At 46.0% G+C, this 17,392-nt stretch overlaps 1 protein-coding gene across 1 annotated transcript in view; it reads left to right on the forward strand.

Moving 5' to 3' along the window:
* The first annotated feature begins 9,129 nt into the window (after positions 1-9,129).
* LOC116371708 (tyrosine-protein phosphatase non-receptor type 12-like) overlaps positions 9,130-17,392 on the forward strand; it is a 95,400-nt gene continuing 87,137 nt past the window's right edge. Inside the window, 1 exon segment of the mRNA XM_031820644.1 lies at positions 9,130-9,574. Coding sequence (XP_031676504.1) covers positions 9,476-9,574 — 99 coding nt within the window. The 5' untranslated portion in view covers positions 9,130-9,475.

The following is a 17,392-nucleotide window of genomic DNA, read 5'->3' on the forward strand; positions in this document are numbered from 1 at the left end:
CACCATTGATGTTGCTTTGGAAATGGTCATGACTTTTATATCATGTTCATGCCTCTAACTCTCAATTTAGTTCATAGCTTGTTTCCTTGAAGTATATCAATTAAGGTAAAGAGTTTGAACAGTGGAGACATGTTTATCTATGAGGACATACTGTAGAGATGGGAGAGGAGGAGAGGAGGTGCACTATGAGGACATACTGTAGAGATGGGAGAGGAGGAGAGGAGGTGCACTATGAGGACACTGTAGAGATGGGAGAGGAGGAGAGGAGGTGCACTATGAGGACACTGTAGAGATGGGAGAGGAGGAGCACTATGAGGACATACTGTAGAGATGGGAGAGGAGGAGAGGAGGTGCACTATGAGGACATACTGTAGAGATGGGAGAGGAGGAGAGGAGGTGCACTATGAGGACATACTGTAGAGATGGGAGAGGAGGAGAGGAGGAGCACTATGAGGACATACTGTAGAGATGGGAGAGGAGGAGAGGAGGTGCACTATGAGGACACTGTAGAGATGGGAGAGGAGGTGCACTATGAGGACATACTGTAGAGATAGGAGAGGAGGAGAGGAGGAGAGGAGGAGAGGAGGTGCACTATGAGGACATACTGTAGAGCTATAGAGATAGGAGAGGAGGAGAGGAGGAGCACTATGAAGACATACTGTAGAGATGGGAGAGGAGGAGAGGAGGAGCACTATGAAGACATACTGTAGAGATGGGAGAGGAGGAGAGGAGGAGCACTATGAAGACATACTGTAGAGCTATAGAGATGGGAGAGGAGGAGATGAGGAGCACTATGAAGACATACTGTAGAGATAGGAGAGGAGGAGAGGAGGAGCACTATGAAGACATACTGTAGAGATGGGAGAGGAGGAGCACTATGAAGACATACTGTAGAGATGGGAGAGGAGGAGAGGAGGAGCACTATGAGGACATACTGTAGAGATGGGAGAGGAGGAGAGGAGGAGCACTATGAGGACATACTGTAGAGATGGGAGAGGAGGAGAGGAGGTGCACTATGAAGACATACTGTAGAGATGGGAGAGGAGGAGAGGAGGAGCACTATGAAGACATACTGTAGAGATGGGAGAGGAGGAGAGGAGGAGCACTATGAAGACATACTGTAGAGCTGTAGAGATAGGAGAGGAGGAGAGGAGGAGCACTATGAAGACATACTGTAGAGATGGGAGAGGAGGAGAGGAGGAGCACTATGAAGACATACTGTAGAGATGGGAGAGGAGGAGAGGAGGAGCACTATGAAGACATACTGTAGAGATGGGAGAGGAGGAGAGGAGGAGCACTATGAAGACATACTGTAGAGCTATAGAGATAGGAGAGGAGGAGAGGAGGAGCACTATGAGGACATACTGTAGAGCTATAGAGATGGGAGAGGAGGAGAGGAGGAGCACTATGAGGACATACTGTAGAGATGGGAGAGGAGGAGAGGAGGAGCACTATGAGGACATACTGTAGAGATGGGAGAGGAGGAGAGGAGGAGCACTATGAAGACATACTGTAGAGATGGGAGAGGAGGAGAGGAGGAGAGGAGGAGAGGAGGAGCACTATGAGGACATACTGTAGAGCTATAGAGATAGGAGAGCTGTTTGCCATGAAAAGACATGCATTGTGAAACACACCTCTGTACCATGTTTTATAGCCTGGGGGCAGATATTTTACCCTCCACATATCTACAGCAGGCAGTTTCATGTTCACCTCTCTCTGTCTGCCTGGCTGGGAGCACCTCTCTCTGGTTGGCTGGGAGCTGGAGCTGCTATGAAAGGGTGTGCTCTGTGTTGTGAAATCTTGCAAAAGGTATAGCATTGACCACACATGTGCAAGCTGGCACTTTTACGAAACACCCTAAATGTACTGTAGGTTATAAGTAGACATGTAAGGTGTCAGGAGAAAGCTGGTGGTCCTGGGTGACAGGGTGTGTGTGTGTGTGTGTGTTGTGTGTGTGTGTGTGTGTGTGTGTGTGTGTGTGTGTGTGTGTGTGTGTGTGTGTGTGTGTGTGTGTGTGTGTGTGTGTGTGTGTGTGTGTGTGTGTGTGTGTGTGTGTGTGTGTGTGTGTGTGTGTGTGTGTGTGCAGGGGAGCCTCCCTCTTCTGGGCTTTGTTAGGGCTTGTCAGAGCATTCCACTGCTCAGCTGGTCTGCCCTGTATTCCCTGACGGCTGCATTCCTGCTTTTACACCCAAGAGAGAGAGAGAGAATGGGGGGATGAGAGAGGACCATAAGGTCCCTGTTAAAGACCTTGAGTCCACGCACCCGCACTTGGACACACACACAAACACACACGATTGTTGCTGATTACATTAGAATCATGTTGCCTTGCAAAATATGATGAAATGGATACTGTGCTGTGTTTATGATCTGTTATACATACAGTATCTCTCTGATGATGGACCACCAGGACATTTCTCTCTCTTCTACTTGTGTCCCTCTTCTCTCTCCTCCTCTCTCCTCTTCTCTCTCCTCTTCTCTCTCCTCCTCTCTCTCCCCTTCTCTCTCGTCTTCTATCTCATCTCTCCTCCTCCTGTCCTCTCTCTCCCCTTCTCTCTCTTCTTGTATCTCATCTCTCCTACTCCTGTCCTCTCTCTCCCCTTCTCTCTCTCCTTCTATCTCATCTCTCCCCTTCTCTCTCTCCTCCTCTCTCCCCTTCTCTCTCTCCTCCTCTTCTCTCTCCTCTTCTCTCTCCTCCTCTCTCTCCCCTTCTCTCTCTTCTTCTATCTCATCTCTCTTCCTCCTGTCCTCTCTCTCCCCTTCTCTCTCTCCTCCTCTCTCCGCTTATCTCTCCCCTCTCTCCCCTTCTCTCTCTCCTCCTCTCTCCCCTTATCTCTCCCCTTCTCTCTCTCCACCTCTCTCCCCTTATCTCTCCCCTCTCTCCCCTTCTCTCTCTCCTCCTCTCTCCCCTTCTCTCTCTCTTCCTCTCTCCTACTCCTCTCCTCTCTCTCCCATTCTCTCTCTTCCTTATCTCTACCCCCCTCTCGTCCTCTCTCAAAGAGATACGGAACCTCCTCTCTCCTCCTCCTCTCCTCCCTCTCCCCTTATTTCTACTCCTCTCACCTCCTCTCTTCTATCTCCCCTCCTCCCTCTTTCCCTCACTCTTCCTCTCTCTCTTTTCTCTCTTCCTCTTCTTTATCCCCCTCTCCTCCCTCAAAGCGATACGGAACCTCCTCTCTCCTCCTCCTGTTCTCTCTCACCCCTTCTCTCTCTCCTCCTCACTCCTCTCTCTCCCCTTCTCTCTCTCCTCCCTTCTCTTTCTCTCCTCCTCTCTCCTCTCTATCCCCTCTCCTCCTCTCCTCTCTCTCCCCTTGTCTCTCTTTTTCTCTCCTCCTCTCTGAGAGAGGAACCTCCTCTCTCCTCCTCCTGTTCTCTCTCACCCCTCCTCTCTCTCCTCCTCGCTCCTCTCTCTCCCTCCTCTCTCCTCCTCTCTCCTCTCTCCTCTCTCTCCCCTCTCCTCCTCTCCTCTCTCTCCCCTTGTCTCTCTTTCTCTCTCCTCCTCTCTGAGAGAGGATCCTCCTCTTAGGCTCACTGATACATTCTCACACAACTAGACAATTGTTTTTCATTAATTGCATTATGAAGAACATCTGAAATGTTTCATTAAAAAAACCTGTGAGAAACTATTTTCCAAGGAATTCCTGTGAAATGTATATGAATCAATCATAAGCCTGTTGGTCTGGTTGGTTTCCTCATACTGAACTGTTGAACTGCATCATTCCATAGAGCTGGTGATGGAATCCCCACCAGTAGGGAGCCATATAGCCTATGGTCTGTGTTCCATAGAGCTGGTGATGGAATCCCCACCAGTAGGGAGCCATATAGCCTATGGTCTGTGTTCCATAGAGCTGGTGATGGAATCCCCACCAGTAGGGAGCCATATAACCCATGGTCTGTGTTCCATAGAGCTGGTGATGGAATCCCCACCAGTAGGGAGCCATATAACCCATGGTCTGTGTTCCATAGAGCTGGTGATGGAATCCCTACCAGTAGGGAGCCATTTAACCCATGGTCTGTGTTCCATAGAGCTCTGGTCAAACGTAGTGAACTATATCGATGCGATTTGGGAAACATCCCGTGTCTGTTATGGTTCTGGGTTTTAAGAGCACAGCACGCTAGAGAGGCTCGAGCCCTATGTGAAAAGGAAAGCATTGACCAGCTTTAATCAGAGGTCAGGCTGGATTGGCCTCGCCGATGACGAGTCAACAACCTGGACAACTATTGGAATAACTGACTGAGGGATATCTGTCTCTGTAACTACTGGAATAACTGACTGAGGGATATCTGTCTCTGTAACTACTGGAATAACTGACTGAGGGATATCTGTCTCTGTAACCACTGGAATAACTGACTGAGGGATATCTGTCTCTGTAACTACTGGAATAACTGACTGAGGGGTATCTGTCTCTGTAACTACTGGAATAACTGACTGAGGGATATCTGTCTCTGTATGTTGTCTCTGAAACTACTGGAATAACCGACTGAGGGGTATCTGTCTCTGTAACTACTGGAATAACTGACTGAGGGATATCTGTCTCTGTAACTACTGGAATGACTGACTGAGGGATATCTGTCTCTGTAACTACTGGAATAGCTGACTGAGGGGTATCTGTCTCTGTAACTACTGGAATAACTGACTGAGGGATATCTGTCTCTGTATGTTGTCTCTGAAACTACTGGAATAACCGACTGAGGGGTATCTGTCTCTGTAACTACTGGAATAACTGACTGAGGGATATCTGTCTCTGTAACTACTGGAATAACTGACTGAGGGATATCTGTCTCTGTAACTACTGGAATAACCGACTGAGGGGTATCTGTCTCTGTAACTACTGGAATAACTGACTGAGGGATATCTGTCTCTGTATGTTGTCTTTGAAACTACTGGAATAACCGACTGAGGGGTATCTGTCTCTGTAACTACTGGAATAACTGACTGAGGGATATCTGTCTCTGTAACTACTGGAATAACTGACTGAGGGATATCTGTCTCTGTATGTTGTCTCTGAAACTACTGGAATAACCGACTGAGGGGTATCTGTCTCTGTAACTACTGGAATAACCGACTGAGGGGTATCTGTCTCTGTAACTACTGGAATAACTGACTGAGGGATATCTGTCTCTGTAACTACTGGAATAACTGACTGAGGGATATCTGTCTCTGTATGTTGTCTATACCACCTCTCTCTCTCCTTCCGCTCTCACTTTCTCACTCAGAAATCCCACTGTTTCAACACACTCAATTAAATTCAATTAAAATCAAAGGTCTTTATTGGCATGGGAAACATGTTTACATTGCCAAAGCAAGTGAAATATATAATAAACAAAAGTGACAAACAATAAAAATGAACAGGACACATTACACTCACCAACGTTTCAAATGAATAGAGACATTTCAAATGTCTATGTACAGTAATTACTGTTCAAGTAAAGTACAAGTAGTGATCTTTTTGTTTTGTCATGTTTTCTCAGAAGTGCCAGTAGGGTTTGTGAGCATGTTAGGAACACTGAGGGAATGCTGAAGGAATTGTGACCTCATCTCTGTGAGATGGTCATCGCATTGCCCACACGCCTTTCCCTGCTGTGAATGATGAGCAGATAGACGCCTGGAAATGCAGAGTAATAACTATGTATGTACTATGACTGAGATATGTGGTTGTCTCACGTAGCTATCTGAAGACGAATGCACTAACTGGAAATCACTGTGGATGAGAGCATCAGCTAAAGGACTCAAATGTAATAGCCTCCTGTCAATGTGCAAATTACAAATGACGGACTCCTTGTTCCCAATATAGAGCCCTACCTCAGACCAGAGCCGCGTAGGGATATCTGGTCAAAAGTAGTGCACTATAAAGGGAATATAGAGCCCTACCTCAGACCAGAGCCGCGTAGGGATATCTGGTCAAAAGTAGTGCACTATAAAGGGAATGGGGTTTTGAGACAGAGCCAGTGTAATTAAAATGTTTCCAAATATCATAAAATGAGGAAAGAGTATCGGGTGGGTGAGAAGAACACAGCGGGACAGAAGAAGTAACGCTTGTTTTCTTTAAAAGCTCGAGAACTGAGCTACTTCTATCCTGCTCTCTGAGTTCAAACAGCCACTCATTGGACATGAGGGGACAGGAGGGGACATGAGGGGACCTGAGCAGTCCTCCAGGCTTCGGCCTGCCAGTGTGTGTCTATAAGGCTAGCTGGCTCCTTTACAGCTTGGTCTCCCCCCCCCCCCCCCCCCCCCCCCCCCCCCCCGACTAGCCTGAATGGGGTTTTTGTTGTCATTTATAAAGCCTGAGGAAAGATAGGAGGCTGGCTCCTTTTGGAGGCCGCTCTGACCATGGTGCTGCTTGAGTGTTTCTTGGATGTCAGGGCGAACTGCTACTGAGAGGAATTAATCATGAATAAGCCTCTATGTAGCTCTTTAGTCTGGTGATGATTCAATTCACAATATAAATCCACCATGATTCCTGTGTGACAAACACTGCAGGCTGAAACTCTCCCTGTGAGTTTGTAGGCTACATCTTGTATAAATTAAAACATATCCTAATAAAATGTAAAAAATAAATTTAAACAAGTATTTATGCAAATACAGTACAACATTTCCACAGCTCCCGGTGCAGAACACAACGTCCATTATGAAAACACATGTAGGACAGTCAGTCTACCTTTTGCGTAGTTGTGAGATAGTTGTCCTGTTTAAGCAGTAGCAGCAGGCCAGTCTGATGATGGATTCAATTACGGCCCCTCATTGGTGGTGAAAATGTGTCATGGGGGAAGCTTGTATGTGTTTTATTTTGTTGAACCTTTATTTAACTAGACAAGCCAGTGAAGAACAAATTCTTATTTACAATGACGGCCCACCCCGGCCAAACCCTAACCCGGACAACACTGGGCCAATTGTGCCCCGCACTATGGGACTCCCAATCACGGCTGGTTGTGATACAGCCTGGAATCTAACCAGGGTCTGTAGTGATGCCTCTAGCACTGAGATGCAGTGCCTTAGACAGCTGAGCCACTCGGGAGCCCCAATTAGAATTAGAATGTTTCTAAACTAAAGTATGTGTTCTAAACAGCTCTGAACTAGACATGAGACAAATCCTATGAGAGCTCTAACTATGAGTGTACAAGTTGTTGGGAGAAATATGCAGCTCACAAATGGTTTACTGTGCTTGTTAGACCTACTAGTTTGATTGTGCTGTTACGCATGTAGATGGTTATTACAGCAATATGATACAAATAATGCTAGATGGAAGTGGTCAATGCATATTTATACACAAACACACGCACGCATGCAGGCACGCACACACCCACCCACACATACACACCCCCTCACACCCAGTCTGTAATAATACAGAACTGTTTGACCACATACACAATATCATGTGTCGTCAGTAAATCCCATGTGTAGACAGTAAATATAATGTGTAGTCAGTAAATATCATGTGTAGTCAGTAAATATCATGTGTAGTCAGTAAATATCATGTGTAGACAGTAAATATCATGTGTAGACAGTAAATATCATGTGTAGTCAGTAAATATCATGTGTAGTCAGTAAATATCATGTGTAGTCAGTAAATATCATGTGTAGTCAGTAAATATCATGTGTAGTCAGTAAATATCATGTGTAGTCAGTAAATATCATGTGTAGACAGTAAATATCATGTGTAGACAGTAAATATCATGTGTAGTCAGTAAATATCATGTGTAGTCAGTAAATATCATGTGTAGTCAGTAAATATCATGTGTAGTCAGCAAATCCCATGTGTAGTCAGTAAATATCATGTGTAGTCAGTAAATATCATGTGTAGTCAGTAAATCCCATGTGTAGTCAGTAAATCCCATGTGTAGTCAGTAAATCCCATGTGTAGTCAGTAAATCCCATGTGTAGTCAGTCAATCCCATGTGTAGTCAGTCAATTCCATGTGTAGTCAGTAAATCCCATGTGTAGTCAGTAAATATCATGTGTAGTCAGTAAATCCCATGTGTAGTCAGTAAATCCCATGATGGGTAAAATGAAGTTAAAATTGCAGACGGTTATAAAGAAAACAAATGAACAAGGCAAAATTAATCTCCATGGAAACAAGAGAATGGCGATGTATTTCTTTACAGACTGTCAGTCAGTGGGGGGTAGTAGCTCATAATGCCTTGTCATGCTAACACAACTATCAAATCTGCAGTCATTCAAAGGGGAAGTTGGGCAAGTTACGATTGACCTCTAACTAGGATATCCCCCGAGTTTACCCCACAGCGTCTGTTACAATGGGAGGAGGGAGGACCCAGTGAAGCCTCTCAGAGGGGTCTGTCTGTGACATGAAAGTGACCGGTTGAGGGGGAAGACTTTGAAGTAGCTTGTCGAGGAGATCTGTAAACAAACAGGAACTAGACCCAGGCTGTTTTTCATTCCCCTGCAATAAGAGTGGTTCAGGGGTGTGTGATGTCATCCTCCTTCATATGCTGTCTTTTTGACACCCTATCCCAAATAATATAGCCTACAGCAGTGCACTACATTTGACCAGAGACAAATAGTACATTAGTACACATGTGCTTTTAGATTTAACCTGTGTCCTCGTGTTACAGTACAAAATGAATCTGTCTCTCAAGTGAAATGAACGTGAGTGAAAGAGTGGTGTTTGTGTGAGAGAGGGAATGCACTGCCCGGCCTTTCATTTCTTAACCTCTACAGGTCAAGAATGCTTCCTGACACTGTGGATGCCTGTGTATTTGAGATCACAGAGGAAGACAGTTAGACAGAAAAGAGACGGCCGAGGACACAGACCCATGTCCATGCCCAGTTGGATATTATTAAGCAACTGTATCATTTTAACCACATGAAAGATTGATTTTTTTTTTCGTAATCATTTCACAATATAGGGGAGAACTCTATGCACCAATCCATTGTAACAATTGCATTACAGTAAAACCTAAGAAGGAAGCGCTAAATAGAATTTAACCAATGAGAGAGAAGAACAGGAGACATAGTGATTGACGGGAGCGTCGCCCACTTAATTTATTGACATTTTAGATTGACGTAACGTATTCACCAATCACGTACTAATTTCTTGAAGCTACGGACCAATTACAGTAAGCCATTTAGTGAAATGGGCGTTAATGTTTCCAAGTGGCGTTAGGGGCGACCGCAGTCAGTGTATTCTTGTAGCTGACTTGTGAATGTGGCAGCGGCGAGCCAGGGAGGGGTGAACCGGTGTTTGGATTTTTATATTCAAGTAACGACAGCTAGTTTACGGTCATAGCTTGTGATATATATTTAGAAACAACAACGGAATCACGAATTTTGTTTGGATTATTATTGTCTAACCCGAAGAGAATATGAAAAATAACATGGGGCGTTAGGGGATGTTGAAATGATTATCTGCGAGGATATATAAGCTCAAGCTATTTTTATTTTTTTTATTTTTCCCCACTTTGGATTTATTTTACATACCGTGGGAAAACCGGACAAGCCGCCGGACAGCGGGCCGAGAGGATGGACCAGGCGAATATCCTGAGAAAGTTCATCCAAGGGGTTTGTGTTATGCGAGAAGGGGACCAGAAAGGAGAGGATAACTTCGGCAGTGACTTTATGGTGAGACCAGCCAGACATCCTTCTCCCTCTCTCGAACACACACGAGCAGTTCTAACCGGTTTCTCCGCGCTGACCGACAAATAGGTGATGTGTCGACTGTTTAGTTTCAACACAATGGATTCATGAGTCTTCAGTCAATAGTGTCTCTGTCTGCGGTAGTTTTTTTTGTTCCTCGTGATGCTTCTTTTAGGCTTTTCCCGTGTGAACGCTCCCTGCTGGGCGGCTTGCTATGCTATCCTGGGGGCGGAGGGACACATTTCTCCTGCAATTCCCTCATACAAATCTCCAGGCTTGTAATTTAATGCGGCCGAGCATTGTCACCTTTTAGAAATGTGCATATTCCCTCTCTTCTAATCGGAAAGCGAAGAGTTTTTCAGTACAGTACTTTAACGGTATACAGTTCAATAATATAGGCGTGGGTGCTAGGCCTCCCAAACCAGCCACCCGAGTGTAGTAATCGATGCGCTCTTGACTTTACGTTAGCAAGAGCTAAACGTTAGCTGGTTACCTAGCTTGTCAGGCGTGCCTGTCTAACTCGCATTTCGTACCACCATGACCTAAAATCTTCATGAACATGCTTGCTCGCTGTTCTGAATATTGACAGTTTCATTGGCAGACATCGATTAAGACCAGAAAGAAAGCTTTGTCAACTTCCCACCATTGACAGTCAGCTAGCTAGCTAGCATGAGCCGAGTTGGCATTCGTGCTTTTCATCTTATTAATAGCAGCAAATTATTTGCTTGGTAGATTGCTGTATTCAATGGAAATACAAAACCGTTTATACATAGACTACCTTATTTATCAGAAATACAAACTGGAATGTGTGCATGCATACCAGACATGTCTAACTGGGTGGCTAGCTGGCTAACTTTTCCCCAGTCCCACTCCCTAGCTACTTCTTTGTCCATGACATCCGACTTCGTGTTTATCTCAATATATTGATATTGTATTCTCCACATCATATTCCTGATGTTACATAGCAGACATAATCAATCTGTATTCGTATCAATTATCTGCAAGGATTTTGTGTTGAACAGAAAACGGGTTGGTATGTGGTGTTCTGTCTGGCCTGTCCCAGCCAGTCCGCCAGCTATGTCGGTGGGGTCTGAAATAGGGAGTTGACGGATGTTGCGCAAGGACCAGGGGCAGTGCGAAATTAGGATTGTGAAAGGAAGTGGTTTATAGCAGGGCTTCCCAAACTCTGCCCTGGGCCCCCCCTTCTGGGTGCAAGTTTTGGGTTTTTGCCCTAGCACTACACAGCTGATTCAAATAATCAACCTTGATGACCAAGACCAAAACGTGCACCCAGGACCGAGTTTGGGAATCCCTGGTTTATAGCACGACATGCTCCACATGCTCAAGGTTGTTTCTAACTCTTTTAATTACAATCCTCCCATTTAAAATAGTAATGCAGTCTGACAAGATGTTAGCATCACTAGAAAGGTTCATGATGTTTTAGGTTAGGCTGTCTGACATATGACCACCATCCTCAACATGTTACCCATTTTACCTGGAATATTTTGGTGCTTTTGTCCACTCAGTCACTTCTACATTCTCCCCTAGCCTTGGCCCTGTTCTATGACTGACTCGATGTTACAAACTTATCACCCAATGACTGATTGTATTGGCAACAACTAAAAATCCAATACCCTGTGTGACAGAGGCCTGTACAGTATTGACATGTTAATGTGTCTGAATAGCAGAATCCCACAGTTATCCACCACATGCAAATTAATACCAACAGTGGTTTAGACTTTTTCTAAGCCTGAGGTGCTTGATAGTGGGTTGGTAGTGCACAACTTTTGGCCAGGGCCCATAGGGTTATGGTGAGCAGTAGGGGACTAGTATGTAGGGAATAGGATGCCATTTCGGGTACACCCTAGGGTAAGTTGGAGGGGTGGCTGCAGGGCCCAATTACACATGACATACCTACTACTGTATTTAACTGCCACTAGCCTCTCTGAAAGCAGAGGTGATTTTAAGACACCAGCGCACACTGGAAAGCATGGGGTGTCTGGACATGGCCACAACAGTAACAATGTTTCTTTGTGAGACTGTCATGTTCAATGTCGGTCAGCATTGATTGATCCTAACAAGCACTAAGAAGAATGTAGGCTAGGGAGGCTAACTGAGATCCTTTTATGGTATAGTGCTCGCCTCGGGTATGTGAATGTAGCTCAGCCTGGGCTATATCTTCTGGCTAATCAAAATGAACCTGAGTGAGCTCTGTCTGTCATAGCCAGGGGGCAGGAAGGAGAGGGCCTGGGTTGCCATTCGTGTAAAGATGTCATCCAGTGCTAGAGCTGTTGTTCATCACAATATGAGGCCATTTTTGAGGCTAAGTGTGTCATTGTGTTATCTGATCTGACAACCTTGACACCACTGCCAACAGAGTGGATGGGGATATATATGGAAGGGAGATACTGGCTTTGGCATTATGATGGACAGACGGTTGAGATCAGGATCACATTATCCCAATATATTATTCACACCCAGACCCGACCCGTGTGACCGAGAGACCAAGGCCCGTTGATGTGGTCTTGACACCGAGGCCACATGACTGAGTCTCTGCCAGAGAGACACTCAAGAACATAGACCTGCCTGCCTACCTACCCACATCTGCTGCAGTGATCAGGAGACAAGAGTTCCCTGACATCTACTACCACTAAACCAGTGTAGAGCTAGACAAGAGGCTATACCAACTAGACAAGAGGCTATACCAACTAGACAAGAGGCTATACCAACTAGACAAGAGGCTATACCAACTAGACAAGAGGCTATACCAACTAGACAAGAGGCTATACCAACTAGACAAGAGGCTATACCAACTAGACAAGAGGCTATACCAACTAGACAGAGGCTATACCAACTAGACAGAGGCTATACCAACTAGCCAAGAGGCTATACCAACTAGACAAGAGGCTATACCAACTAGACAAGAGGCTATACCAACTAGACAAGAGGCTATACCAACTAGACAAGAGGCTATACCAACTAGACAAGAGGCTATACCAACTAGACAAGAGGCTATACCAACTAGACAAGAGGCTATACCAACTAGACAAGAGGCTATACCAACTAGACAAGAGGCTATACCAACTAGACAAGAGGCTATACCAACTAGACAAGAGGCTATACCAACTAGACAAGAGGCTATACCAACTAGACAAGAGGCTATACCAACTAGACAAGAGGCTATACCAACTAATAAAGCCCTGTCTCTGGAAGGTTTAAGTGTGATATGAATCACTATGTTCATAGCCCTGTGAGACATGTATCCAGTCAGTTTTAAAGGGAAATGTCATGCTGAGCGGAAGGCATTTAAGGCTTGGGAAGGAAGGCCCCTTTTCAGTGGATTAGTTACAGGGAGCAGGCTAATGATGCTCTTGTTAATCTGAGTAGATTTGTTTTTCTTTGTGTTTGTGTACACTAACATGTCGACAGATGGATTGAGCTTTATTTTTGAGGAACTCCTGAAAAACAGGCTGCAGTTGAGCAACTACAGAGGCTGGCATCTGTGAGAAGTAGACTGGCTAGCTAGCTACTGTGTGTGTGAGATTGCATTCCGGTGACTGCAGCACTTAGCACATGATTCAGGAGCTCTTGCATCCTACCCCACGTATTTGTCAAGCTCCTATCATCACACATGCAGAGCTGAGCAGGGAGGAAGCTCCCCTGTTACACACCGGTATAGAGCCCCATGTTTCCCCTGTATGGAGAGCCCCATGTTTCCCCTGTATGGAGAGCCCCATGTTTCCCCTGTATGGAGAGCCCCATGTTTCCCCTGTATGGAGAGCCCCATGTTTCCCCTGTATGGAGAGCCCCATGTTTCCCCTGTATGGAGAGCCCCATGTTTCCCCTGTATGGAGAGCCCCATGTTTCCCCTGTATGGAGAGCCCCATGTTTCCCCTGTATGGAGAGCCCCAGGTTTCCCCTGTATGGAGAGCCCCAGGTTTCCCCTGTATGGAGAGCCCCAGGTTTCCCCTGTATGGAGAGCCCCAGGTTTCCCCTGTATGGAGAGCCCCAGGTTTCCCCTGTATGGAGAGCCCCAGGTTTCCCCTGTATGGAGAGCCCCAGGTTTCCCCTGTATGGAGAGCCCCAGGTTTCCCCTGTATGGAGAGCCCCAGGTTTCCCCTGTATGGAGAGCCCCAGGTTTCCCCTGTATGGAGAGCCCCAGGTTTCCCCTGTATGGAGAGCCCCAGGTTTCCCCTGTATGGAGAGCCCCAGGTTTCCCCTGTATGGAGAGCCCCAGGTTTCCCCTGTATGGAGAGCCCCACGTTTCCCCTGTATGGAGAGCCCCACGTTTCCCCTGCACGGAGAGCCCCACATTTCCCCTGCACGGAGAGCCCCATATTTCCCCTGCACGGAGAGCCCCATATTTCCCCTCCTCCCTCTCTGTATTACTGCTCTCCTCCACGTCCTCCTCCATGTCCGCATGCTAAGTAAGCCCCCAGTCACCATGGATATAGGATGCTGGCTAGTTAGCATAGCGATGTGCTACAGTTAGCTGTCTTTGATGTGCTCCTGGGTAATCAGCTTGATGAGGTGGAGATGACAGGGGAGGAGAGCTGCTATCCCAGCACACACATGTACACACTAGGGGTGTAACGGTTCACCAGGTATTGCGGTTTTTGGGGTCACGGTTGTCTGTCTGTTGTGACATCATTCACTACGTCCCTGGCGTTGTCTGTCTGTTGGGACATCATTCACGATGTCCCTGGCGTTGTCTGTCTGTTGGGACATCATTCACGATGTCCCTGGCGTTGTCTGTCTGTTGGGACATCATTCACGATGTCCCTGGCGTTGTCTGTCTGTTGGGACATCATTCACGATGTCCCTGGCGTTGTCTGTCTGTTGGGACATCATTCACGATGTCCCTGGCGTTGTCTGTCTGTTGGGACATCATTCACGATGTCCCTGGCGTTGTCTGTCTGTTGGGACATCATTCACGATGTCCCTGGCGTTGTCTGTCTGTTGGGACATCATTCACGATGTCCCTGGCGTTGTCTGTCTGTTGGGACATCATTCACGATGTCCCTGGCGTTGTCTGTCTGTTGGGACATCATTCACGATGTCCCTGGCGTTGTCTGTCTGTTGGGACATCATTCACGATGTCCCTGGCGTTGTCTGTCTGTTGGGACATCATTCACGATGTCCCTGGCGTTGTCTGTCTGTTGGGACATCATTCACTATGTCCCTGGTGTTGTCTGTCTGTTGGGACATCATTCACTATGTCCCTGGTGTTGTCTGTCTGTTGGGACAAGGATTGTTATGTTGGGCCTCCAAGTAGAAGTCTAAAAAGGTGGGCCAGTTCTGAAATGGCCCTAGGTTTAGTTTAGTATTCTCTCTGTGCGTAGTGTAATCTCTCTGTGCGTAGTGTGTTCTCTCTGTGCGTAGTGTGTTCTCTCTGTGCGTAGTGTGTTCTCTCTGTGCGTAGTGTTATTCTCTCTGTGCGTAGTGTTATTCTCTCTGTGCGTAGTGTTATTCTCTCTGTGCGTAGTGTTATTCTCTCTGTGCGTAGTGTTATTCTCTCTGTGCGTAGTGTTATTCTCTCTGTGCGTAGTGTTATTCTCTCTGTGCGTAGTGTTATTCTCTCTGTGCGTAGTGTTATTCTCTCTGTGCGTAGTGTTATTCTCTCTGTGCGTAGTGTTATTCTCTCTGTGCGTAGTGTTATTCGTTCTGTGCGTAGTGTTATTCGTTCTGTGCGTAGTGTTATTCGTTCTGTGCGTAGTGTTATTCGTTCTGTGCGTAGTGTGTTCTCTCTGCGTAGTGTGTTCTCTCTGCGTAGTGTAATCTCTCTGTGCGTAGTGTTATTCTCTCTGTGCGTAGTGTTATTCGCTCTGTGCGTAGTGTTATTCGCTCTGTGCGTAGTGTTATTCGTTCTGTGCGTAGTGTTATTCGTTCTGTGCGTAGTGTTATTCGTTCTGTGCGTAGTGTTATTCTCTCTGTGCGTAGTGTTATTCTCTCTGTGCGTAGTGTTATTCTCTCTGTGCGTAGTGTTATTCTCTCTGTGCGTAGTGTTATTCTCTCTGTGCGTAGTGTTATTCTCTCTGTGCGTAGTGTTATTCTCTCTGTGCGTAGTGTTATTCTCTCTGTGCGTAGTGTTATTCTCTCTGTGCGTAGTGTTATTCTCTCTGTGCGTAGTGTTATTCTCTCTGTGCGTAGTGTTATTCTCTCTGCGTAGTGTTATTCTCTCTGTGCGTAGTGTTATTCTCTCTGTGCGTAGTGTGATTCTCTCTGTGCGTAGTGTGATTCTCTCTGTGCGTAGTGTAATTCTCTCTGTGCGTAGTGTAATTCTCTCTGTGCGTAGTGTAATCTCTGTCTCCATGTGAGGCGTAGGTGTGCAGTGTAAACACATGAGTGATGACAGGAAGATTGTCCTGCTGGAGGTAATGCATCACCACTGCCATGATAATCTGACGCCTGCTCAGCCCTGCTGAGCCTCGCAAACAAACCCATGAATATGACCTTCAGAGAAGGTGTGTGTGGGGTCGCTGTGCACGCCAGAGAGTATGTGTGAGGATTCTTCCTCTGTGATACTCACTACTGACTGAGATTATGGTAGTGACAACATGAACAGCCGTAGTGCTGAAACTAGTGCTGAGCAATTTAAACAGGCTGAAAAAAATATTCCCCACACACAAGCTTATTCATCTAATTTGTTTACATCCCTGTTGGTTGTCATGTCTCCTTTGCCAAGATAATCCATCCACCTGATTTGTGGCATATCAAGAAGCTGATGAAACAGCATGATCATTACACAGGTGCACCTTGTGCTAGAGACAAAAGGCCTCTTTAAAATCTGCACTTTTGTCACACAACACAATGCCACAGATGTTTTAAAGTTTTCAGTTAGCATGTTGACTGCAGGAATGTCCACCAGAGCTGTTGCCAGATAATTGGATGTTAATTTCTCTACCATAAACTGCCTCCAGCTTCGGTTTATAGACTTTGGCAATACGTCCAGCCGGCCTCACAACCGCAGACCACGTGTAACCACGCCAGCCCAGGACCTCCACATCCGGCTTCTTCACCTGTGGGATCTTCTGAGGGGGGGGGGGGTGCTAATGAGTGTTTCTGTCTGTAATAAAGCCCTTTAGTGCGGAAAAAAATAATTCTGATAGGCTGGGCCTGGCACCCCAGTGGGTTGTCCTCCCAGGCCCACCTATGGCTGCAACCCTGCCCAGTCACGTGGAATCCATAGATTAGGGCCTAATGAATTTATTTCAATTGACTGATTTCCTTAAATGAACTATAACTCAGTAAAATCTTTGAAATTGTTGCATGATGCGTTTTCTATTTTAGTTCAGTTTACTTTCCCTTCTCTCGTAGATGTTTATCCCCCCTGGACGACTCCTGAAGTGAGATCCGGTCGGTAGTTGAACAGACCATGTCAAATACAATGACTGTATACATGGAGTAGACCAAACATTAAGACCTTCCTAATATTTAGTTGCACCCCCTTTTGCCCTCAGAACAGCCTCAGTTCATTGGATCATGGACTCCAATGCTTCCTACAGTTGTGTCAAGTTGGCTGGATGTTTCTTAGGGTGGTAAACCATCCTTGATACACACAGGAAACTGTTGAGCGTGAAAAACCCAGCCGCGTTGCAGTTCTTGACACAAACCGTTACCCCGTTTTAAAGGCACTTAAATATTTGGTCTTGTCCATTCACCCTCTGAATGGCACACATACACAATCAATGTCTCAATTTTCTCAAGGCTTAATCCTTCTTTAACCTGTCTCATCCCCTCCATCTACACGGATTGAAGTGGATTTAAGTGACGGATTTAAGTGACGTCAATAAGGGATCATAT

The sequence above is a fragment of the Oncorhynchus kisutch genome, unplaced genomic scaffold (assembly GCF_002021735.2).
Source record: "Oncorhynchus kisutch isolate 150728-3 unplaced genomic scaffold, Okis_V2 scaffold3571, whole genome shotgun sequence".
In the NCBI taxonomy this organism is placed as follows: Eukaryota; Metazoa; Chordata; class Actinopteri; order Salmoniformes; family Salmonidae; genus Oncorhynchus; species Oncorhynchus kisutch.